General features: G+C 42.1%; 1 protein-coding gene across 3 annotated transcripts in view; it reads right to left on the bottom strand.

Annotated features, from left to right (window-relative positions):
- The window catches only part of LOC122563513 (receptor-type tyrosine-protein phosphatase U-like), a 374,817-nt gene that overhangs the window by 250,816 nt on the left and 100,915 nt on the right, over nucleotides 1–23,086 (bottom strand). For all 3 annotated transcript variants that reach the window (XM_087976736.1, XM_087976734.1, XM_087976735.1), the window contains exons 7-8: nucleotides 17,472–17,765; nucleotides 5,816–6,124 (exon numbers count right to left, since the gene is read on the bottom strand). In XM_087976736.1, coding sequence (XP_087832862.1) covers nucleotides 5,816–6,124; nucleotides 17,472–17,765 — 603 coding nt within the window. The remainder of the gene's footprint in view (nucleotides 1–5,815; nucleotides 6,125–17,471; nucleotides 17,766–23,086) is intronic.

Here is a 23,086-nt window from a genome sequence, read left to right as displayed (position 1 = left end):
GCGTTATATCCCACTTTCTATTTATGTGTTTAGGTTTCCTTGGGTTGGTGATGTCATTTCCTGTGTAGGTGGTGTCATTTCCTGTTCTTTTTCTCAGAGAGTGGTAGATGGCATCCAAATCAATGTGTTTGTTGATAGAGTTCTGGTTGGAAAGCCATGCTTTCAGGAATTCTTGTGCGTGTTTATTTGGCTTGTCCTAGGATGGATGTGTTGTCCCAGTCAAAGTGGTGCCCTTCCTCAGCAGTATGTAAGGATACCAGTGAGGGTAGGTCATATCTTTTATGGCGAGTTGATGTTCATGTATCCTAGTGGCTAATTTTCTGCCTGTTTGTCCAATGTAGTGTTTGTTACAGTTCTTGCAAGTTATTTCGTAAATGACATTAGTTTTGCTTGTCTGTACAGGTCTTTTAACTTCATTAGCTGCTGTTTTATTGTGTTGGTGTGTTTGTGGGCTACCATGATGCCAAGAGGTCTGAGTAGTCTGGCAGTCATTTCTGAGATGTCTTTGGTGTAGGGGAGTGTGTCTAGGGTTTCTAGATACATTTTGTCTGCTTGTTTGGGTTTGTTGCTGAGAAATCAGTGGACTGTGTTCATTGGATGGAGAAGGGCTTATGCCCGAAACGTCGATTCTCCTGTTCCCTGGATGCTGCCTGACCTGCTGCGCTTTTCCAGCAACACATTTTCAGCTGTGTTCATTGGATACCCGTTCTTTTAGAATACGCTGTAAAGGTGATATTCCTCTGCTCTTTATAGTTCTTCTATGCTGCAGTGCATGGTAGCTCAATAAAATAATGTCCTAATGCTGCTTCGGTTGTGGGTGTTGGGATGATTGCTTCTGTAGTTCAGTATTTGATCCATTCATGTTGTTTTGCTGTAGGTGCTGGTTTGAAGTTCTTCTGACTGCTCTACTTTGACATCTAGGAATGGCAGCTTGTTGTTGTTTTCCTCCTCTTCTGTGAATTTTATGCCAGTAAGGGTATTATTGATGGTCTTGAAGGTTTTCTCTAATTTGTTTCTTTTGGTGATGATAAAGGTGTCATCCACGTAGCGGACCCAAAGTTTGGGTTGGATAGTTAGCAGAACTGTTTGTTCGAGTCTCTGCATTACTGCCTCTGCTAAGATATCAGAGATCCTATGGGTATTCCATTGGTTTGTATGTAGGTTTTGTTGTTGAAGGTAAGTGGGTGGTAAGGCATAGGTCCACAATATTGTCCTTACTGATGAAGTTGGTGGTGTTTGGTGTATGTGCCTTTGGTTCTTCTAATAGTGTAGTCAGTGTTTCCTTGGCCTGGTTGATGTTGATGTATGTGAACAGGGCTTTTACATCAAAGGAGACCATTATTTCATCTTCTTTTATCGTGGTATTTTTGATGGTCTTCAGGAATTCTTGGGTGGAGTGGATAGAGTGGCTTGAGTCTTCTACTAAGTGTTGTTGTCTTTGGTGTACTTCCTTGGCTAATTCGTACATTAGTGTTCCAAGTAGCAAGACTATGGGTCTGAGGGGGTCTCGTGATTTGTGAATTTTGGGTAATGCAAAAAACCATGGCATGTTGGATCCATCTGGTTTCATTTTTTGGAAGTCTGTCCTGTTTAATTCTCCAGATTTCTGAAGTTTTTTGAGTAAGGTTGTGACTCAGTTCTTTCATTGTGGGGTTGGGTCTATCGCTATATGTTGGTAAGTGTCATGGCTGCAAGCAGTGTGTTCACTTTTTCAATGTAGTCTGATCAGTTTAAAATGACTGTCAAGCGTCCTCTGTCTGCAGGTAAGATAACAATAGCAGATACAATAGCAACATTGAAGAAGCATTTAAATAGCCACATGAACAGACAGGCAATGGATGGATACCCACTATGTGCAATCAAATGCGATTAGTTCAGAATGGCATCATGGCCGGCGCATACGATGGGCCAAACTGCTTGCTGTGCTGTTCTACATTCTTTGTTCATTGGAGACAGTTCAGAGAAAGTTCATTCCGATGATCCTTGCTATGAAGTAATTGTCTTATGAGCAAAGTTAAACAGATTGAGACTCTATTCCTTGGAGTTTAGGAGAATAAGAGATGATCTCATTGAAACATACAAGATCCTTAAATGACCTGACAGGGTAAATACTGAAAGGATGTTTTCCCTAACGGGAGAGTCGAGGACCAGAGAACACACTCTGACTAAAGGAGTGCCAAAGTAAGAGTAAGATGTGGAGGAATTTATTTTCTCAGAGGGTTGATTGCCTTTGGAACTCTTTGCCATGGAGGGCTGTGGTGTAGTGTCCTGTGTATATTTAAGGCTGAGATAGATCGATTGAATAGTTGGGGAATCAAGGGTTATGAGAAAACTGTAGGAAACCAGGTATGAGGAATAGCAGGTCAGCCTTGATCCAATTGAATAGTGGTGTAGAATCAATGACCTCCTATTTCTTATCATTTAAGCCAATGATCTTTGTTGAATGGTAGGGAAAATCAAAACTCATTGATATGATTCTAGCTGATATTACGATTGGACAAGGTAGATCCCAGACTGAAATCTGACTTGATGGATCATTTCTTAAACATTTAGCATGAGTTTTTCACTGAAATTTAAGCACACCAGGCTGGAGATTTGGCTATATAAATAAAACATAAGCTTATTACACAAAATAAGACAAATTAAAACAAAATGAAGTAATCCATGTACAACACAGTTTAAAAGCTTACAAGGAAACCTGGCAAAAATAAACATCTATTCCCTAATGCCATTACTTAACAGTTAATCTAAATCCAGAGATGGGTTGACAACTGTACTATTTTTGTTAGTTCTGCTGCTGTCAGCTGTGAAGCCTTTGTCTTTGATTTACACAACTGAAATCTTGGACGAATTATTAGAGTCATAAGATCATAGAGTTGTACAGCATGAAAACAGACCCTTCAGTCCAACTTGTCCATGCCAACCAGACATCCTTTAATTAATTAAAAAAAATTAATCCAGCTCCATTTGCCAGCAGTTAGCCCATATCCCTCCAAACCCTTCCTATTCATATGCCCATCCAGATGCCTTATAAATGTTGTAATTGTACCAGCCTCCACCACTTCCTCTGGCAGCTTTATCCGCATGTGAACCATCTTCTGCGTGAAAACATTGTCCCTTAGGTCTCTTTTACATCTTTCCGCTCTCACCTTAAATCTATGTCCTCTAGTTTTGGACTCCATTACACTGGGGAAAAGATCTTAACTCTATCCTATACCCATGCCCCTCATTACTTTATAAACCTCTATAAGACCACTTCTCAGCCTTCAACACTCCTGGGAAAATAGCTTCAGCCTATTCAGCCTCTCCCAAACCTCAAATTCCCCAACACTGGAAATGTTCTTGTAAATCTTTTCTGAACCCTTGCAAGTTTCACAACAACCTTCCTATAGCAGGGAGACCAGAATTGCACACTGTATTCCAAATGTGGTATAATCAATGTTCTGCACATCCTCAACATGACTTCCCAACTCCTATACTCAATGGTCTGACCAATAAAGGAAAGCATACCAAACACCTCTTCACTATCCCATCTACCTGTGACTCCTTTCAAGGAGCTATGAACCTGCATTCCAAGGTCTCTTTGTTCAGCAACACTCCCCAGGACCTTACATTAAGTGTAAAAGCTCTGATTTGCCTTTCCAAAATGCAGCACCTCATATTTACGTCATTAAACTCCACCTGCTAATCTTCAGCCTATTAGCCTATCTAATTAAAATGCCTTTGTACTCTGAGGTAACCTCCTTAGCTATACACGACACCACCAATTTTAGTGTCATCTGTAAACTTACTAATCATAACTCCTATGTGCATATCCAAATCATTCATAGAAATAACAAAAAGCAGTGTGCCCAGCACAGCTCCTTGAGGCACATTGCTGGTCACAGGCCTTCAGACTGAAAAGCAACCCTCCATCAACCACTGCTGCCTTCTACCTTCAAGCCAGTTCTGTATCTAAATAGCTAGTTTTCCCCGTATTCCATGTGATCTAACGTTGCTAATCAGTCTACCATGAGGAATCTTGTTGAACACCTGACTGAAGTCCATATAGACCATATCCACCTGGCTCTGCCTTCATCAATCTTCTTTGTTGCTTCTTCAAAAAACTCAATTAAGTTCGTGAGACATGATTTGCCATGCACAAAGCCATGTTGACTATCCGTAATCAGTCCTTGCCTTTCCAAATACTTGTAAATCCCGTCCCTCAGGATCCCCTCCAACATTTGGCCACCACTGATTTCAGGCTCACTGGTTGATAGTTTCTGGCTTTTTCTTACCACCTTTCTTAAATAGTGGCTCGCATTAGCCAACCTCCAGTCTTCTGGCACCTCAACTGTGACTATCATTGTTACAAATATCTCAGCAAGGGTCGCAGCAATCACTTCCGTAGCTTCCCTCAAAGTTCCAGGGTACACCTGATCTGTTCCCGGTGACTTATCCACCTTTATGCATTTTAAGACATCGAGCACTTCTTCATCTGTAATATGGACATTTTTCAAGATATTGATACTTACTTCCCCAAGTTCTCTAGCTTGTTCACAGTAAATACTGATGCAAAATACTCATTTAGTATCTCCCCACCTCCTCTGCTTCCACACATAGGTTGCCTTGCTGATGTTTAAGTGGCCCCATTCTCTCCCTAGTTACCCTTTTGTCCTTCATGTATTTGTAGAATTCCTTTTGATTCTCCTCAACTCTATTAGCTAAACCCATCCCATGTTCTCTTTTTGCCCTCTTGATTTCCCCCTTAAGTATACTTCTACTGCCTTTATACTCTTCTAGAGATTCACTTGATCCTTGGTATCTATACCTGAAATATGTTTCATTTTTTTCTTGACCAAAACCTCAATTTCTCTAGTCATCCAGCATTCCCTACACCTACTAGCATTACCTTTCACTCTAACTCAAACATATTGTCCCTGAACTCTCTTTATCTTAATTTTGAATACTTCTCACTTTTCAGCTGTCCCGTTACCTGTGATTATCCACCTCTAATCAACCGTTGAAAGTTCTTGCTTAATAACGTCAAAATTGGCCTTCCTCCAATTTCGAACTTTAACTTTTAGGTCTGATCTATCCTTTTCCATCACTACTTTGAAACTAATAGCATTATGATCACTGATCCTAAAGTACTCCTCCACTGACACCTCAGTCACCTGCCCTTCTTTATTTCCCAACAGTAGGTCAAGTTTTGCTCCTTCTCTAGTAGGTACTGTTTAATCAACCTATACTCTTTAATCGAACACTTCTGGTTTGGAAATAATTACAAACTAAATCCTTACGTTATCCTGAACTGCTCTGACAACTCCCTTTCTAAGAGAAACTATGCTTATATCTGATTTCAGTTTCCTTTGAACTGAATTCAGATGCTTATAACTAAAACAAAACTTACTCATGCTTCTGCTAATGCTTCTGTTAGTATCCTTCAGCTAAGCTAATGGCTTTTAAAAAACTATATCATTATAAACAAACTTTGAATAACACTCCAGGAAGCCGGTAGTCTTCTACTGTAGGACTCTGATTCTGATTCTGAAAAGGCATAATAATTAACAAATAAAGGCCTCACATAAGTAATTAATAAATAAAGCCTTCACCCATATGTCACTGGTTTAAAAACCAAACTCTAATAAAGGATAATTCTGAATATATTTATAGATTATACAAATCACATAGATTAATTACAACATAATGTCTCACTACCACTTCTAGGTCATTTTTCCAACAGTTTGGTTTAGGCTGTTACTCAGTTAACTGAAGGAGAAAGCAACCAATCAGCATTAAATGGAAGGGGAAAACAAACAAAGAATATTCTTACCATCTTCATCTGTCTGAAATTTAAGTTCTTCACTCTCTCTCCTTCCTATAGGATTGAGTACAGTGATCTTGACATAGATGTCAGTATGAGGTAGGAGTTTTCTAATGATGAATGAAGAGACGTTTTGTGGAACAGTCTGGCATTCTTGGAACCTCCGAAAGTAGTCAACTCTGAAGGTGTAGTGGTAACACACAGTGTAAAAGTAAGTGTGGCAGCGAGTGCTGTTGTATTCCAATGGCTCCCATTGTAGAGTGACTTGCCTTGGCTTGATTTCAGATGAGATGATGTTGTTGGGTGCCTGCACTGGTTCTATATTAAAAAATAATCAGTTCCAGATCAATACCCTCAAATTGGTTAATTACTATAAAGTATTTGTTATCAAGAATTTTGTTTCAATTTCATTGACTTCAGTGAATTATGAAGTAAATCTGAGCTGGGTCATGCTGCCTAGAGATGACAGAATCAGATACACATATTAAAAGCTTCATATCAGTGATTTTAGAAAATATTCATAACATTGAGGTGCATTCTTACTCTGTAAAGTCTTAATCACAACTTTGTACTCTCAATTTTTCATCCTCATTATGTTGCAGACATTGTAAAAATAAATAAATACCTTACATTTATATTCCGCTTCGGTCAGGAGAAGACAATCAGGAAAAGAACTTAGTGGGTTGGTATAAAATATGAGTTATGCACAGCCAACATCAAATTTTCTGTCAGAGGTATTAAGGAATACGAATGACCCTCATGGAGTTGTAGAAGTCAACTATTGTTAACTCTGTTAAAGTTGGATTCATACAGTCCAACCGGAAACCTAATTTGAAGTAAATTGTTGTTGCATAGGTTTCCTTGGGGATGGAAACATTCAGCACTAATAAGGAGACTAGATCTTCCAGTTTGACTTATTGTTTCAGTACTATTTTGTTTGTGTTGAGAAACAGGGGCGCTTACAACAAAATTTTTGTCTTCTTTCAGCCATGAGCACCCAGCTATTCTTCAATTTCCTGACCCCACTTTCTAATATTTTTTGTGATTCCCAACCGTGCCCATCCTCAACTCCGGTTTGTCAACCAAAGCTACCTTTCACACTTCCTGGTTGCCAGGTACCATCCCAAGAGTGTCTAACGTTGGTCTCCTGCCTCTGGGTTTTCCAACTGACATCTGGCCAGGCTGTCCATTTGGGTGAAGCAGAGCTACAAATTGTTAATGAACACCTGCCATTAAAACTGCCAGGACTCTCAAAGCCCATATTCTGGTTTCTCAGCTGTAATTACTTTGCCAGAAGTCTCTTTCTCAATATAGAGACCTACTTCTGGAGAGCAGGTATTTACAGATGTACATTGAAAATTAACAGGGAGTCAGCATTCGAAGGGTCAATGTATGTGTAGACATATGTCTCCAAAATTCCTAATGACCATCTTTGTTGTCATTTTGTGCTTAAAATAAAATTGAATAGAGTGTCCTCCAAAAGGATATTCCCCAATAGCTTTTCATCATTGTATAAAAGCAGCAATTTATGTAAACTTATTCAACAAATTCTATAGAACCCTGAACTGTTGGACTATCTTTAGTAATCATGAGCAAGTAGATGAAAGAGATGTGCTAACAGTCAGTTGCATAACTATATTAGTGGAAAGTCTTTACGGTTTATAGGCCATCCATTCATATGGTATACAACATTTACTTAGCCAACTCTATGTGCTCCCTGATGCTGCAATAATGTAGGGCAGGAACAAATAGATTAAGAATTACACGAAATTTAGAACTTAAACAAATTGTCAATAAACGAGAAGAACATTACTACTGCATTGCCAATTAAGAAACAAGTCACACTGTTGAAACATATTGGTTTGCACTCATGACAACAAACACAAGAATGTCAAATTTCAAATGATCATGCCAACTTTTACTGTGTGAGAAGCAGGTCAAGATGGCAGATGTGTAGAATGCTGCAACTCTACCACTCCATCTGTTTATTTCTTGTTTCTTTTGTTTCTCCCTTTTTTTCTCTTTCTTTCCTCTTTTCTGGTGTTATCCCCCTCTTGGTGCTCACCTCTCCGTGGCATATCTTCGCCTGGTCTCTCGGTGACTCATGGTTGGTCCCAGACTGGTCTCTCAATGGCTCATGTTATATCCTGGCCTGGTCTCTCAGCAGCTCAAGGTGGGTCCCGGCCTGGTCATTTAGCGGCTCGAGGTGGGTCCTGGCCTGGTTTCTTGGCAACTCGAGACAGGTCTCGACCTAGTCTCTCAGCAGCTCAAGATGAGTCCCAGCTTGGTATTTCATCAGCTTGAGGCAGGTCCAGGCCTGGTCTCTTGGCAGCTCATTGTAGTTCCCGAGCCTGGACTTTTGGCAGCTATCAGCCTAGTGTCTCGGCAGTATGTCAGCCAATCTCTTGACAGCTAATAGCAGTGTTTCAGCTTTGCATGTGAGTGGATCCTGCCTGGGCATATTCCTGTGATACTGAGGTAGATCAGAGGGGCAGCGGTTTTAGCAGCAGTGATTGTATCTGCAGCAGCGATGTAAAGAACAGACAGTTGAGGTCTCCTGAAGAGCGAGATAAGTGGACGACTCATCAAAAACTGTTGAACTTTCAACTTATTCCTTTATTTTCCTATGTTTAAAGAGTTTTATGATAACTATTACCTTATTTCTCTATTTTTCTACTATGCTATGAAATTACGACATTTTGACTCTTGTTTCTTTCACTACTTTGTACCTAAGTGTTTTTGCACCTAGTTACCTTGGTACCTCAGATGGCGCCATGTGTGGTGACATTATTCACTATTATGGACCAGACCAGAACCCCTCAAACAATTTCAAGAAGATAGCCTAGACCCTAACTTTTTCTTAGTTTGAAGGTAAATGCGAAGTGTTTGTTCCAGATGTGATGCAATTGTTCAAACTAATTTATATTAAGAAAAACACAATTTAATTAAACACTATACAGTAGTTAAAATAAAAACAAAAAAGAGGAATTTGGAATAATTTAACTATTGTAAAAATTAACCAAACAATAGATACAAGAGCTGTTACCAATTAACTGTTCCAATATACTAACATTGCATAATCATATCCCTTGGCAAAAAGGTAAACTCAGACACAAGTTCTTACTTGCAGTCCTTCAATACAGGAGGAAACTACATCAAGGGACGTTTCAGAGAAAGTAGAAGCTAGAAATCATTTACTGAAGCTTCCAACTCTTCTGGGACCTCAAACAGTTTCTAACTGCTAAAGCTAAAAAGAAACTAGAAAGCCTGGTCTGTGAGAACTAACCACTCTCATCCAAGCTGCTTCCATTGTTCCAACTTGTTTTGATAAAATCTAAGCACCTCCTAAATTGTGGAGGTGCTGGTGTTGGACTGGGGTGGACAAAGCCAAAAGTCACATCATACAGGGTTATAATCAAACCACAAGCTATCAGAGACCCCACTCCTTCCTCAGGCAGCTTATAGTAAATTTATAGTAAAACGTATAGTAAAACATCAAAAGGTCACACTACTTATGTGAATATATTGAACAAACCTAGATAGCTACTAAGTCTTTAATCAGTTAGAATGGAGTTGCAGGTTTTGATTGATTAATATGTAAATCCCTGCACCAAGATAACTTCAGCTTTTATCAGAATAAAGGTGACACCTTAGCTCAGACAATGTATTTTAGGTGTGAGGCCATGTTTTAAGTCTGTTTGTATCTGATCCTGGAGCCAGACTGATCTTATTTCCAAAGGAGGAATTTAAAAAATGCCACAGATTGTCTGACTGTCTCACACTGTCTGTGTATTTTTAGAACAAAATAGAATGTATCTGCAAATTCAAATCTGCAAATGCAGTTTCAACCCTAGATTTGCATGTGTGTGAGGGAGAGAGAGTGCATTTGCATGAGAGGGTGTGTGTGTGGGAGAGAGAAGGAAAACATGTGTGCGCGCTCATGAAAGCGAGAAAGTGTATGTGTGTGTATGCCTGAGAGAGAGTGTATGTCAGTATGAGTGAGTATATGTGTGTGAGTTTGTGTGCTTGAGAGAGTGTGCGCAGGTGTGAGGGAGAAAATGCCTGTGAAAGTGTCTGAGTGAGGATCTGTGTGAGTGTGTTTGTTCATGGGAGACAGTGTGAGGGAGTACGTATATGTGAGAGGGTGTGTGTGTGCAAGAGAAAGAGTGAGTGTATGAGAGGGTCTGTGTGTGGCATGTGAGTCTGTGTGAGAGAGTGTGCATGTATGTATCTTAGTGAATAAATATGTGTGAGAGAGTGGGATCACCTGGAGTGTGAAATGAACCCAAGATCCCAGTTGAGGTCATCCTCATGGGCACCAAGCATGGCTATCAGCCTCTGTTCAGCAACTCTGCATTGTTATGTGTCCCCAACTCTGCCTTGGAGGATGTTTACCCCAAAATCTGAGGCTGAATGTCCTTGACTGCTGAAGTGTTCCCCCACTGGGAGGGAACATCCCTGTCTGGCTATTGTTGCATGGGTCCATTCATCTGCTGTCGTAGAGTTCACCAATATAACATGCCTCTGGGCAACCTGGCCTGCAGCATATGAGATAGATACATTGATGACATTTTCTTCTACAATCCTTTCAGCTGTGATCTTGCGTATTGGATTGGCCTACGGAAATCTAGTGGATGCTTCATTGTCAATAAATTCCCACTGATTCCCACTTTTCGTTTTTGATAGGTGTCCTCCACAACCAATTAAGACCTTTGTAAAAGGTTCTTCAAATTTAGGAATAAGTATTGGAGATGCTAATGTTATCACTACCTGGGGTTTTCCGATTATCTGACATATGTAACATGTCTGCCAAAATTCAACTACATTCTTATGCAGTCCAGGTTGGTAAAAATGTTTTTGTATTTTGGCTTGAGTTTTCCTTCCTCCTAAATGACCTCCTACTGCTAATTCACGTGCTACCCACAACACCTCCTTTCTTAACCCACCGGTAATACAACTTGATGAACTTCTGCCCATTTCTCATCTGCCTGAATATGTGATGGTCTCATCAAGATGTCATTTCTAAATTCGTAACATTCTGGAAAACAGAGAGATTATTCTTCTGTGCACAGTTTTGATACAATTTCTTCAGTTTTTCATCTTCCTGTTGTAACTCAGTTAATTTCTAAGAACTGATATAATCCTTTTCCTGTTTTGTATCAACCACTTGATCACACATGGTCTTTAGTAATTTGACTTCAACTTTCTTATCTTTATTCTTTGATTTCTCTTCTTGGTTTGACCTGTGGCTTTGTGACCTTGTAATCAAACAATAAGAAAAAATTCCCAAGATACACTTCCTATAATAACTCAGTTGCCTGATTTTCCATTGGCTTTTCAACCACATTAGGCAGCACTCCTATCTGTGATCCAGCTATATTATTACAAGGACAAATTGTATTCCTGGAGCTAAGCACTCCTCCAGTACTCCTACCACCACTTCCTCAATTTTCACTGGACACTTCGGCAACATAGCAGCTCAGTGGTTAGCACTACTGCTTCATGGTGCTAGGGACCCAGGTTTGATTCCACCCTTGGGTGAGTGTCTGTGTGGCTTTCTGCCGGATGGCCACTGTATTTGTTCAGCCACTTACTGAAATGAAATGGGAAAGACATTTGCATCCTTCTCATCAAATTTTGGCAATGCTTGGATATATTTAAACAAATGAGGAGAAAGTGAGGTCTGCAGATGCTGGAGATCAGAGCTGGAAATGTGTTGCTGGAAAAGTGCAGCAGGTCAGGCAGCATCCAGGGAACAGGAGAATCGACGTTTCGGGCATAAGCCCTTCTTCAGGAAACGTCGGGCTTATGCCCGAAACGTCGATTCTCCTGTTCCCTGGATGCTGCCTGACCTGCTGCGCTTTTCCAGCAACACATTTCCAGCTCTATATTTAAACAAATCCCTACCAGGAATTTGGCAAGAATTCTTTGCTTATCATCACTATCCTCCTCACCAAGTCTATCTTCTACCTTCACCTTCGCCCTTTTAAGTCAACTTCCCTTTCTAATTGCCAGCTTCTGAAGTTAAAACTCTTTTTCTGCTTTTCTTCGCTCCCTTTCTGTCTTTCTTTGGCTAGGGCCTTCCTCTCCTTTTCTTTTTCCCCTGCTTTTAATCATAATTCAAACTGTTTCATTTTCTTTTCATGTTCAAGCTGATTTATCTGCAATTAAATTCTAGCTATTTCCCAAGATTCCGTGGCATTTCCAGAAAATGTAAGTGTCGAGCTATTTCTGCAATTACCTCACCTTTTTTCACAAACAAAGGCAACTCCAACTCCAGCCTGTTTGCCAATTCCAAAGCTTTGTAGAAAGTGAGGACTGCAGATGCTGGAGATCATTTTAACCTTACTGTAAAGCCTATTCCAAGGATGTCTACCTTGAAGAAGTTTTCCTCCTCTCTTTACAAGGCTCATTCCTGATAAAAAAGCTTATGCACAAAACTTCGATTCTCCTGCACCTTGGATGCTGCCTGACTGGCTGTGTTTTTCCAGCACCACATTCTGATCTCCAGCAACTGCAGTTCTCACCTTATATCTGTTTGGTTGATGCATTGCTATGGAGAATGCACCAGGGAACTATTGTTCTGCAGACTTCAGTTATATTACAAAAGGCTGCAATACCTTTACATATTCCTTTTGCCTGTAGAAGTCAGATCCATTCATATGAACGTATGCGTGCATATAGCATATGAAATTTAGGCTAGTGTTGAAGCAGGAATGTAAGTGATATAACATATGTCCCTTTGGCTGTTTGTAACAGGCAGAGAATTGATCGAACTCAACCATCCTATGTTTGTAAATATCAGAACATAATGCCTAATGGACATTAGCAACTGGACATCATTTACAGAATTATCTCATCTTCTAATAATTATTCTGATAACCTACCACATAATATGTGGCTCACTTAGATTTGTTGGAAGTTACATACATTCATACATAGAAACCTGTCCTCTGCAAGGAAAAAGAAATGTCCAAGCATTGCAGCACTTCTTGTGTTAAACATAATACAGCCAAAATTCTGAATACTCAGATGGTTTCTATATGGTAACATGTCAATCGGACTCAACATGCTAACAAGTATCATCCTTTTCAGACATCCGATAGATCATTACTCCCTTTGAAAATTTGACATTCGTGCTTCTATCCTGAGGACTGCAAAATGCAACATTTCACAGGAATACAGGAAGTAAGATGATTATATACCATTCAGTTCATCAAGCCTGTTTTGTCATTTGTTTAGATTACAACTAATCTTCTACTTTGACACCATTTTCCCACATTATCACAGTATCCCTTGATACCATTTGTTACAACATGGAGCTTGAACTCGTCTCTTAGTTAAAACCAAAAACCCAGAAAGGCTTGCCTCACCTTGTAATCTGTTAACATGTGAGGGAATGACAGAGAACTCCTAATTTCCACTATTTAAAGAAAAGATAACAATTTATTTTCCTCACTCTAACAGTGAGCACTAAATAAAGCTATTAACAAACCTAACATTCTTTTCCTTAACTGAACACAATCCTACTAACATGCTGTTCCAATAACATACTTATTAAACGTTATAGTAACTTAATCTCAAGCCCACACAGTCTCTGTCTACTCAACTGTCTTCAAACTTCTATCTGCTGATCTTCCTGGTCACCTTCTTCCTTCTTACAGTGAGTATGTTTTACAGAAAAGTTACTTTTGATAGAAGATGTCTTCTAATTTTTTGAGAGCAAGGTTTGAGAAGGGCAATTAGCTCTTTACTCTATGGCAGTTGCTTGGCTGATCAGTGGCAGTTATTCTGACCAATTTTCAAAATGCCCTAGTTTTTATATCCTCCAACATTGTTCCCTGTCATTGCCCCAATGTTGTTAACACAATAAATTCAAACTTGATTGGGGTTTAGTATCCTGGAGTATCATTTAAATTAATTGGTTAAATTTGAATTGTTGTCAAAACAGCAACCAAAACTCAGGTATCCATTTAACAGCCATTTACTACATGAATATATTTTGTAACATCCTGTCTCCCAGCCATTCTGTTCAGGCAGTTGAGCCTGCACTTTAAATTTACTTCAAAATTCAGAAAATACTCTGTTTCAAAGTGAACATACATGTTTTCAACTTTGTAACTCTTTAATGTCGAGAAAAGTAAACAAGACACTTTTTCATTAATACTTAAGTTCTTCACAGGCAAGCAACAAATGACCTGTTCAAAAGGGATTAGTCTCAGTCAAATTGGAAAGAGATAAGTATCCTGGTGGGGAGACTCACTAGTTCTATTTTGGGAGCCTGTAAACTATTGAGGGGATTTACTAAGTAGCAGGGAAAATAAAAAGTCAAATGAAGATTGTTCTGAATCAAAAAGAACAAGCTAATTAGAAAAGACAGGCAACAGCAAGTAAGAGGAGGTAACTCTGAAGAATTAAACTGCATTTATTTCAATGCAAGTGGTCTCATTGATAAGGTTAATAAACTCAGGACATGCATGGGAACATGGAACTGGGATATTATACCAATGGGTAAGGGAAGGACACACCTGGCAGCTCAATGTTCTAGTTTTAGATGCTTTAGGAAGGATAGAAAGGGAGGCAAGAAAGGAGGGAGAGTGGCATTTTTGATTAAGAAAAACATTTCTACTGTAATTATTTTTGAGGGATGATCATCTTGATGGATTGCACTGTAAGTCCCCAGTAGTCAGAGGGAAATTGAGGAGTAGATATGTAGAGAAATCTTAGGTATATGTAAAAAAAAGTTGTCATAGTAGGGGATTTTAACTTTCCAAACATTGACTGAGACTGCCATAGAGTTAAAGATTTGGATGGTCAGGAATTTGTTGAATTGTGTTCAAGAAAATTTTTTTTATTAATATGTAAATATTCCTACTCAAGAAGGAGCAAAACTTGAACTTCTCTTGGGAAATAAGGCAGGCCAAGTGACAAAAACTTTCAAAAGTTGATTAAAGTAGATGGTTCACAAGTAAAAGGATGACTGACAAGTGGGAGGCTGTCAAAATTGTCATAACGAGAGTTCAGAGGCATTGTGTTCCTGTTAAAGTGAAAGTGGACTGACTCCAAGCTGGCTGGCCACAGCCAGTGTACAATGCACTAGTAAATAATTAAAAAAAGGAGATTGGAATCTTCTCAGTTGAGGAAAAAAAAATACTAAAAATGAAAAAATATAACCAGGAGATTAAAATCCCCTCAGTCCAGGGAACTGTCCAAGCTGGCTTGACACAGCCAGTGTACTGTGCACTAATAAATAAAAAAAAAAGGCGATTAGAAAGTGATAAGTATCCTGGTGGGGAGATTCACTAATTCTATTTTGGGACCTTGTAAACTAATAAGGAGGTCGGTTTCCTAAGTAGCAGAGAAAATAAAAAGACATATGAGGATGGTTCTGAATCAGCAAAGAACAAGTTAATTAGAAAAGACAGACAATAGTAAATCAGAAAATGAGATAACTCTAAAGGAACTTTTTCAGTCGTAACTTGCACCCACTCTCCGAAGATTCCTTCTCCTGCCTCCAACAAACTCCATCTTCATGGATACTCTGCACTGGCCTCTTATCCTCCCTCGACCTCTTCATTTCGGTCACAACATTAACCAACTCAATCTCTCCAACCCTCTCTCACCCACTCCAACCTCCTGCCCACACAACGCACAGCCTCCACTCCCTCTGTTCCAATCCTAGCCTCACCATCAAACCAGCCAACAAGGGAGGAGTGGTGGTAGTGTGGTGCACCAACCTCCACCTTGCCAAAAACACATGCCAACTCACTGACATTTTCTCCTACTGTCCTCGACCATGACCCCACTTCTCATCACCAAACCATCATCTGTAAGATCGTCCATAATTTTATCACCTCAGGTGATTTCCCAACATTAGCCTTCAACTTCACAGTTCCCAATCCCCACCAACCAGTCCTATCTCTTACCCAAAACACATCAACCTGATTCTTCTGGTCAACCGATTGTCTTCACCTGCATCCGCCATAACCAGGACCTCCAAGCCCTCCATTTTTTCCTCTCCTGACGTCCCCAACAGCACTCTTCCACCGACACTCTCATTCGTTTGGCCGAACTGGTCCTCACCCTTAACAATTTCTCCTTCGAATCCTCCCACTTCCTCCAGACCTAAGGGGTAGCCATGGGCACCCGTATGGGCCCCAACTATGCCAGTCTCTTTGTCGGCTACGTAGAACAGTCCATCTTCCGTAGTTATACCGGCACTACTCCCCACCTCTTCCTCCGCTACATTGATGACTGTATCAGTGCCATCTCATGCTTCCGCAAGGAGGTTGAGCAGTTCATTAACTTCACCAACACATTCCTGGACCTCTCCATCTCCATTAATGACGACCGACTTGACACTGACATTTTTTACAAACCCACCGACTCCCACAGCCACCTGGATTACACCTTTTCCCACCCTACCTCCTGGAAAAATACTATCCTGTATGCCCAATTCCTCCGCCTCCACTGTATCTGCTCCCAGGAGGACCAGTTCCACCACAGAACACACCAGATGGCCTCCTTCTTTAGAGACCACAATTTCCCTTCCCATGTGGTTGAAGATACCGTCCAACGCATCTCATCCACATCCTGCACCTCCGCCCTCAAACCCACCCCTCCAACCGTAACAAGGACAGAACCCCCCGGTCCTCACTTTCCACCTACCAACCTTCACATTAACCATATCATCCACCAATATTTCCACCACCTCCAAACTGACCCCACCACCAGAGATTCATTTCCCTCCCACCCCTTTCCCACAAAGACCGTTCCCTCCGTGACTACCTGGTCAGGTCCACTCCCCCCAACAAACCACCCTCCTGTCCTGGCACCTTCTCCTGCCACCGCAGGAATTGCAAAACCTGCGCCCACACCTCCCCCCTCACCACCATCCAAGGCCCTAAAGGAGTTTTCCACATCCATCAAAGTTGCACCTGCACATCCACTAATGTCATTTATTGTATCCGTTGCTCCCGATGTGGTCTCCTCTACATTGGGGAGACTGGACTCCTCCTCGCAGAGCGCTTTAGGGAACATCTCCGGGACACCCGGAACAATCAACCACACCGCCCTGTGGCCCAACATTTCAACTCTCCCTCCCACTCTGCCGAGGACATGCAAGGGCCTCCTCCACCACCGCTCCCTCACCACCCGACATCTGGAGGAAGAACGCCTCACCTTCCGCCTTGGAACACCCAGGGCATCAATGTGGACTTCACCTGTTTCCTCATTTTCCCCTCCCCCCACTTTAACCCAGTTCCAACCTTCCAGCTCAGCACTGTCCTCATGACCTGTCCTACCTGCCAATCTCCCTTCCCACTTATCCGCTCCACCCTCCTCGCTGACCAATCACCTCCATCCCCACCCCCATTCACCTATTGTACTACCTTCTCCCCAGCCCCACCCCACTCTCCTCCCATTTATCTCTCCACCCTGGAGGCTTCCTGATGAAAGGCTTTTGCCCGATACGTCGATTTTCCTGTTCCTCGGATGCTGCCTGACCTGCTGTGCTTTTCCAGCACCACTCTGATCTAAACTGTGGTTTCCAGCATCTGCAATCCTCACTTTTGCCTTGCATCTCATCCAGACTAGGTGCTTTGTCAGCTTTAAGTACCAGGCTTATTTTGTGATATGTTGATATAACAAATTAGAAATGACCTACCTGCACATGTAGTCTTGCTGATGAGTTTGGGTCCTATATCTCCTCTGCCTCCCTTACCAGGCCGGGTCAGTCTGACACCAATCTGGTATTCAGTGTCTGGGTCTAAGTACCTCAGGGTATAACTCGAACCATAAAAAATCGGGATGGTTGTGCAGGTTTTTGAGATTTTTTGGTATATAATCTCTTTCTGAATAATGGGACCATCTCCATGAATGTGGTTGATGTTTAGGTCCAAAACCAGGTATGTTGAGTCACTCTTTATCATTTTGGGTGCAGCAGCTGGTGTTGGAGGTTCTAAAAATGAAAGAAGAAAATGCATTTACTTTATTTACACATTTTCCGGTAGTGACTGTAACAATGTCAGACAGGTGGACCTCATAGAATATGATTTCCCTCATTGGGATTATGGGGATTAACTTGGTCCAATCAGTGCCTGACAGATATAAACAGGAGGTCCCTTTGATGTGAAGGGCACTGCTTGTCACTGGCCACTCAGGTGTTTCCTTTCTTCCTGGTGGTGGAAACCGAATAAAGATTTGTGCACCTTGTGTCTTTCACTATGTCCCACACCTGCGCACACATAACATGGATGCTAGGGAAAAAAAAACACTACCACAGTTAGGCGGTAATGTGGGGGTTTATAAAGACAAAAAAAAAACAAGAATGTCAGAGATTTTTAAAAAAAGTACGAGTGTCACAGGTTCTGTTCACTCTGAGAGCTGGCTCTGAGGGAGCTGAATCAGTGTTAATGACTCTCCGCGTGTAAATAAAGGGTGACTTTTTAGTGACAGGATACCAGCCTCTGTGGGGTTACTTCAGCATTGCTCATTACTTTTGAGTCAGTGATGGGATCAGATTTGCACTGCAGGGGCTGTTTATTCAATGGAGCACACACAATTTTGCTTCCAATATTACCTCCAAAAAAAATTTAAAAAACAAGAGGTCCCTTTGATGTGAAGGGCATCGCTTGTCACTGGCCACTTGGGTGGTTCCTTTCTTCCTGATGGTGGAAACTGAATAAAGATTTGTGCACCTTGTGTCTCTCACTGTGTCTCACACCTGCACACACACACACACAACATGGGTGCTGGGGGAAACATAAGCACTACCACAGTTGGGTGGTAGTGTGGGGGTTAAAAAAAAATTTTAAAAAAATAAACAGAAGTGTCAAAGTTCTGTTCACTCTGAGAACTGGCTCTGAGGGAACTGGGTCAGAGGCAAGGACTTTCCACGGGTAAATACTTCAGTGGTGGCGAAAGTAAAGTATGATCCTAATGAAATTTGCTTGCAATAATTGTCTTTGAGTTGAGATAAGAATTTCTGGCATCATGTCATTATTTGGGAAGCTTGATTCATTTGATTCTGCCACTGAAGAAGAAAAAAGAAAAAAAGAAACGAAAATAAACAGGAAGTCCCTTTGATGTGAAGGGCACTGCTTGTCACTGGCCACTCGGGTGTTTCCTTTCTTCCTGGTGGTGGAAACTGAATAAAGAATCGTGCACCTTGTGTCTTTCACTGTGTCTCACACCTGCACACACACAACATGGGTGCTAGGGAAAAAATAGGCACTACCGCAGAAAAAAAGAAAAAAGAAATAAAAATGAAAAAAAATTAAACATGCCTGTCGGAGGTTCTGTTCACGGAGAGCTGGCTCTGAGGGAGCTGGACCAGCATCAAGGACTCTCCAATGTAAATGGAGAGTGACTGGGTGACAGAATACCTATCTCTTTGGAATTACTTCAGGCCACACTGGTTTTTCATTCTCAAAACAAAATTAACAGGAGGGGCAGCGGGCCGTGGACGGGGTCGTTAGGGCCAACTGCCTGTCTTTTTTCCACAGCTACATTCGAGCCCGGGTGTCCTTGGAGAAGGACCACGTGGTATCCACCAACACCCTGGAGTTGTTCAGGGAGAGGTGGGCGCCGCAGGGAGTGGAGTGCATCATTTTTCCCTCCAACTCTACTTTGATTTAATCCCTGCCTTCCCCTTCACTGTTTTGATCACACAGCATTGCCCTTTGATGTGAAGGGCAGTGTTTGTCACTGGCCACCCGGGTGTTTCCTTTCTTCCTGGTGGTGGAAACTGAATAAAGAATCGTGCACCTTGTGTCTTTCACTGTGTCTCACACCTGCGCACACACACACAACATGGGTGCTGGGGAAAAAATAAGCACTACCGCAGTTAGGTGGTAGTGTAGGGGTAATAAGAAAAATAAATAAACAGGAGATGAAACAGGTCCAGGCAGCGGGCTGTGGAGGGGGTCGTTAGGGCCGACTGCCTGCCCCTCTTCCGCGGTTATGTTAGAGCCCAGGTGTCCTTGGAGAAAGACCACGCGGTGTCCACCAACACCCTGGAGTTGTTCAGGGAGAGGTGGGCGCCGCAGGGAGTGGAGTGCATTATTTCCCCCTCCAACTCTATTTTGATTTAGTCCCTACCCTCCCCTTCACTGTTTGATCACACAGCATTGCCCTTTGATGTGAATGGCAGTGCTTGTCACTGGCCACTCGGGTGTTTTCTTTCTCCCTGGTAGTGGAAATTTGAATGAAGATTCGTGCACCTTGTGTCTTTCACTGTGTCTCACACCTGAACACACACACCATGGGTGCTGGGGAAAATATAAGGACTACCGCAGTTAGGCGGTAGTGTGGGGGTATTAAAAGCAAAAACTAAAAAAAAACAGGAGGTGAAACAGATCCAGGCAGTGGGCCGTGGAGGGTGTCATTATGGCAATTGCCTGCTCATCTTCTATGGTTACGTTAGAGTCCGGTGTCTCTGGAGAAGGAGCACGCGGTGTCCACCAACACCCTGGAGTTGTTCAGGGAGAGGTGGGCGCCGCAGGGAGTGGAGTGCATTATTTCCCTCTCCAACTCTTCACTGTTTGATCACACAGCATTGCCCTTTGAGAAGGGCACTGCTTGTCACTGGCCACTCGGGTGTTTCCTTTCTTCCTGGTGGTGGAAAATAAATAAAGATTTACACATTTGTTGTTCTTCACTGTGTCTGACACCTACACACAGGCGACAAAAAAAATAGGAGTCTCAGACATCCCATTCATTCTGACAGCTGGCTCCGAGGGAATTGAACTAGTGTCAAGGATTCTCCACCATGTAAATAAAGTGTGACATGTGTTGGGATACTGGCCCTAATGGAGTTATTTCAAATACTATTCTTTGTTATTCTGTTGCCTTTTAAATTTGAACTCTGTGCCGTAGTAACATTACACACTTGCACATTAGTGTAGTTGGAAATAACTGAAAACTCAAGACATAATTAGCGAAATCTTATGCCTGCAATAGTAGGATGCCTTCATGCATTTCTTTGTGGTGCACCATATAGAATTGTTACAGCTGAATACCAAAAAAAAGGAGTAGAAATAGGTCCAGGCACCCTCCTTGGAGGGTGTCGTTATGGTCGATTGACTGCCCCTCTTCTGCAGGTATGAGAGAGCCCAATTGTCCCTGGAAAAGGAGCATGCGGTGTCCACCAACACCCTCAAGATTTTCAGGCAGTGGTGGGCACTGCAGGGAGTTGAGTGCATTATTTCCCCCTCCAACTCTGTTTTGATTTACTCCCTGCCCTCCCTTTCACTGTTTGATCAGGCAGCATTGCCCTCTGAGAAGGGGATTGCTTGTCACTGGCCACTTGGGTATCTCCTTTCTTCCTGGTGTGGAAATTGAATAAAGATTTGTACACCTTGTGTCTTTCAGTGTCTCTCACACCTGCACGCACATATCATGGGCAAAAAAAATAACCAGGAGAGGAAAATAAAAGCACTAAAATATATAAACAGAAGTAGAAACAGGTCCAGGCAGTGGGCCGTGGAGGGTGTCATTATGGCTAACTGCCTACCCCTCTTCTGCGGTTATGTGAGAACCCAGGTGAAGGAGCACGCGGTGTCCACCAACACCCTCGAGATTTTCTGGGAGTGGTGGGCACTGCAGGGAGTGGAGTGTATGATTTCCTCCTCCAACTCTATTTTGATGGAATCCCTGTCCTCCCCTTCACTGATCACGCAGCATTGATCTTTGAGAAGGGCACTGGTTATTACTGGCCATTCGGGTGTATCCTTTCTTCCTAATGGTGGAAATTGAATAAAGATTTGTACAGCTGTTGTCTTTCACTGTGTCTCACACCTGCACACACACACACAACATGGGTGTCGGGGAAAATATGAGCACTACCACAGTTAGGCAGTAGTGTGGGGGTTTTAAAAAAATATATATATATATAACCAGGAGACTTAGAGTCTCCTCAGAAAAAAAATATAAACAGGAGTATCTGGAGGGGAGAGGGTAGGTCAGAAGACCTCCCCGTGGGTCTGCTCCTGGGCCTGACCAAACTGGCCATAACCAGGTCTAGGCGACGGGCTATGGAGGGGGTCGTTATGGCAATTGCCTGTCCCTTTTCCACAGCTACATTCGAGCCAGGGTGTCCCTGGAGAAGGAGCACGCAGTATCCACCAACAATCTCGAGCTGTTCAGGGAGAGGTGGGCACCACAGGGAGTGGAGTGCTTTATTTCCCCTCCAACTCTATTTTGATTTAATCACTGCCCTCCCCTTTACTGTTTGATCATGCAGCATTGCCTGTTGAGAAGGGCACTGCTTGTCACTGGCCACTTGGGTGTTCCCTTTTTTCCTGGTGGTGGAATATAAATAAAGATGAACATACGTGTTGTTTTGCACTACAAAAAAACAGGAGTATCCGGAGGGGGGAGGGTAGGTCAGAGGACCTCCTCGTGGACTTGGCCAAACTGGCCATAAACAGGTCCAGGCAGCAGGCCATGGAGGGGGTCGTTAGGGCCAATTGCCTGTTCCTCTTCCGTGGTTATGTCAGAGTCCGGGTGTCCCTGGAGAAGGAGCACCCGGTGTCCACCAACACCCTCGTGATTTTCAGGGAAAGGTGTACACTGCAGTGAGCGGAGTGTTTTATTTCCCCCCCAACTCTATTTTGTTTTTATCTCTGCCCTCCCCTTCATTGTTTGTTCATGCAGCATTGCCCTTTGATGAGAAGGGCACTGCTTATCACTGGCCACTCGGGTGTTTCCTTTCTTCCTGGTGGTGGAATATAAATGTACACAGAAAAGAGAAAAAAAACAGGAGATTAAATAAAGATTTACACACTTGTTATTCTTCACTGTGTCCTACACCTGCACACACATGACATGGGTGCTGGGGAAAATATAAGCACTGCCGCTGTTAGGTAGTTATGTGGGGAAAAAAAAAGAAAAAAAAGAGAGAAAAAAGAAAAAAATAAACAGGAGTATCAAAGTTGCTGTTCACTCTGCAAGCTGGCTCTGCTGGAACTGGATCAGTGTCAAAGACTCTCCATTTGTGTCAGAAAACTGACTGTGCTGGCTGGATCACAGTCGGTATGTTACTGCTTTTTGTGGGGGGAGAACCTGATTCCTGAACTGGCTGGATAATATAACCAGTTTGTTAACCGGTATTCCTTCTTTATTGAGGACTGATTTCTAAACTGCCTGATCAACACCGTCAATGTGTTTCAGGTGTAACTCAGTTCTCATTCAGGAATTGTTGTTTCACTGGCTGGTTACAGTCTGTGTGTTACTCTTTTCTCTTTTACTTTGAGAAAAGGACAATGTTGATTTTGTGGC

This window comes from Chiloscyllium plagiosum, unplaced genomic scaffold, assembly GCF_037043375.1.
Source record: "Chiloscyllium plagiosum isolate Xiang-an unplaced genomic scaffold, Cpla_swu_hap1 HiC_scaffold_30, whole genome shotgun sequence".
NCBI classification, from domain to species: domain Eukaryota; kingdom Metazoa; phylum Chordata; class Chondrichthyes; order Orectolobiformes; family Hemiscylliidae; genus Chiloscyllium; species Chiloscyllium plagiosum.
This window is presented reverse-complemented; position numbering and strand designations above follow the sequence as displayed.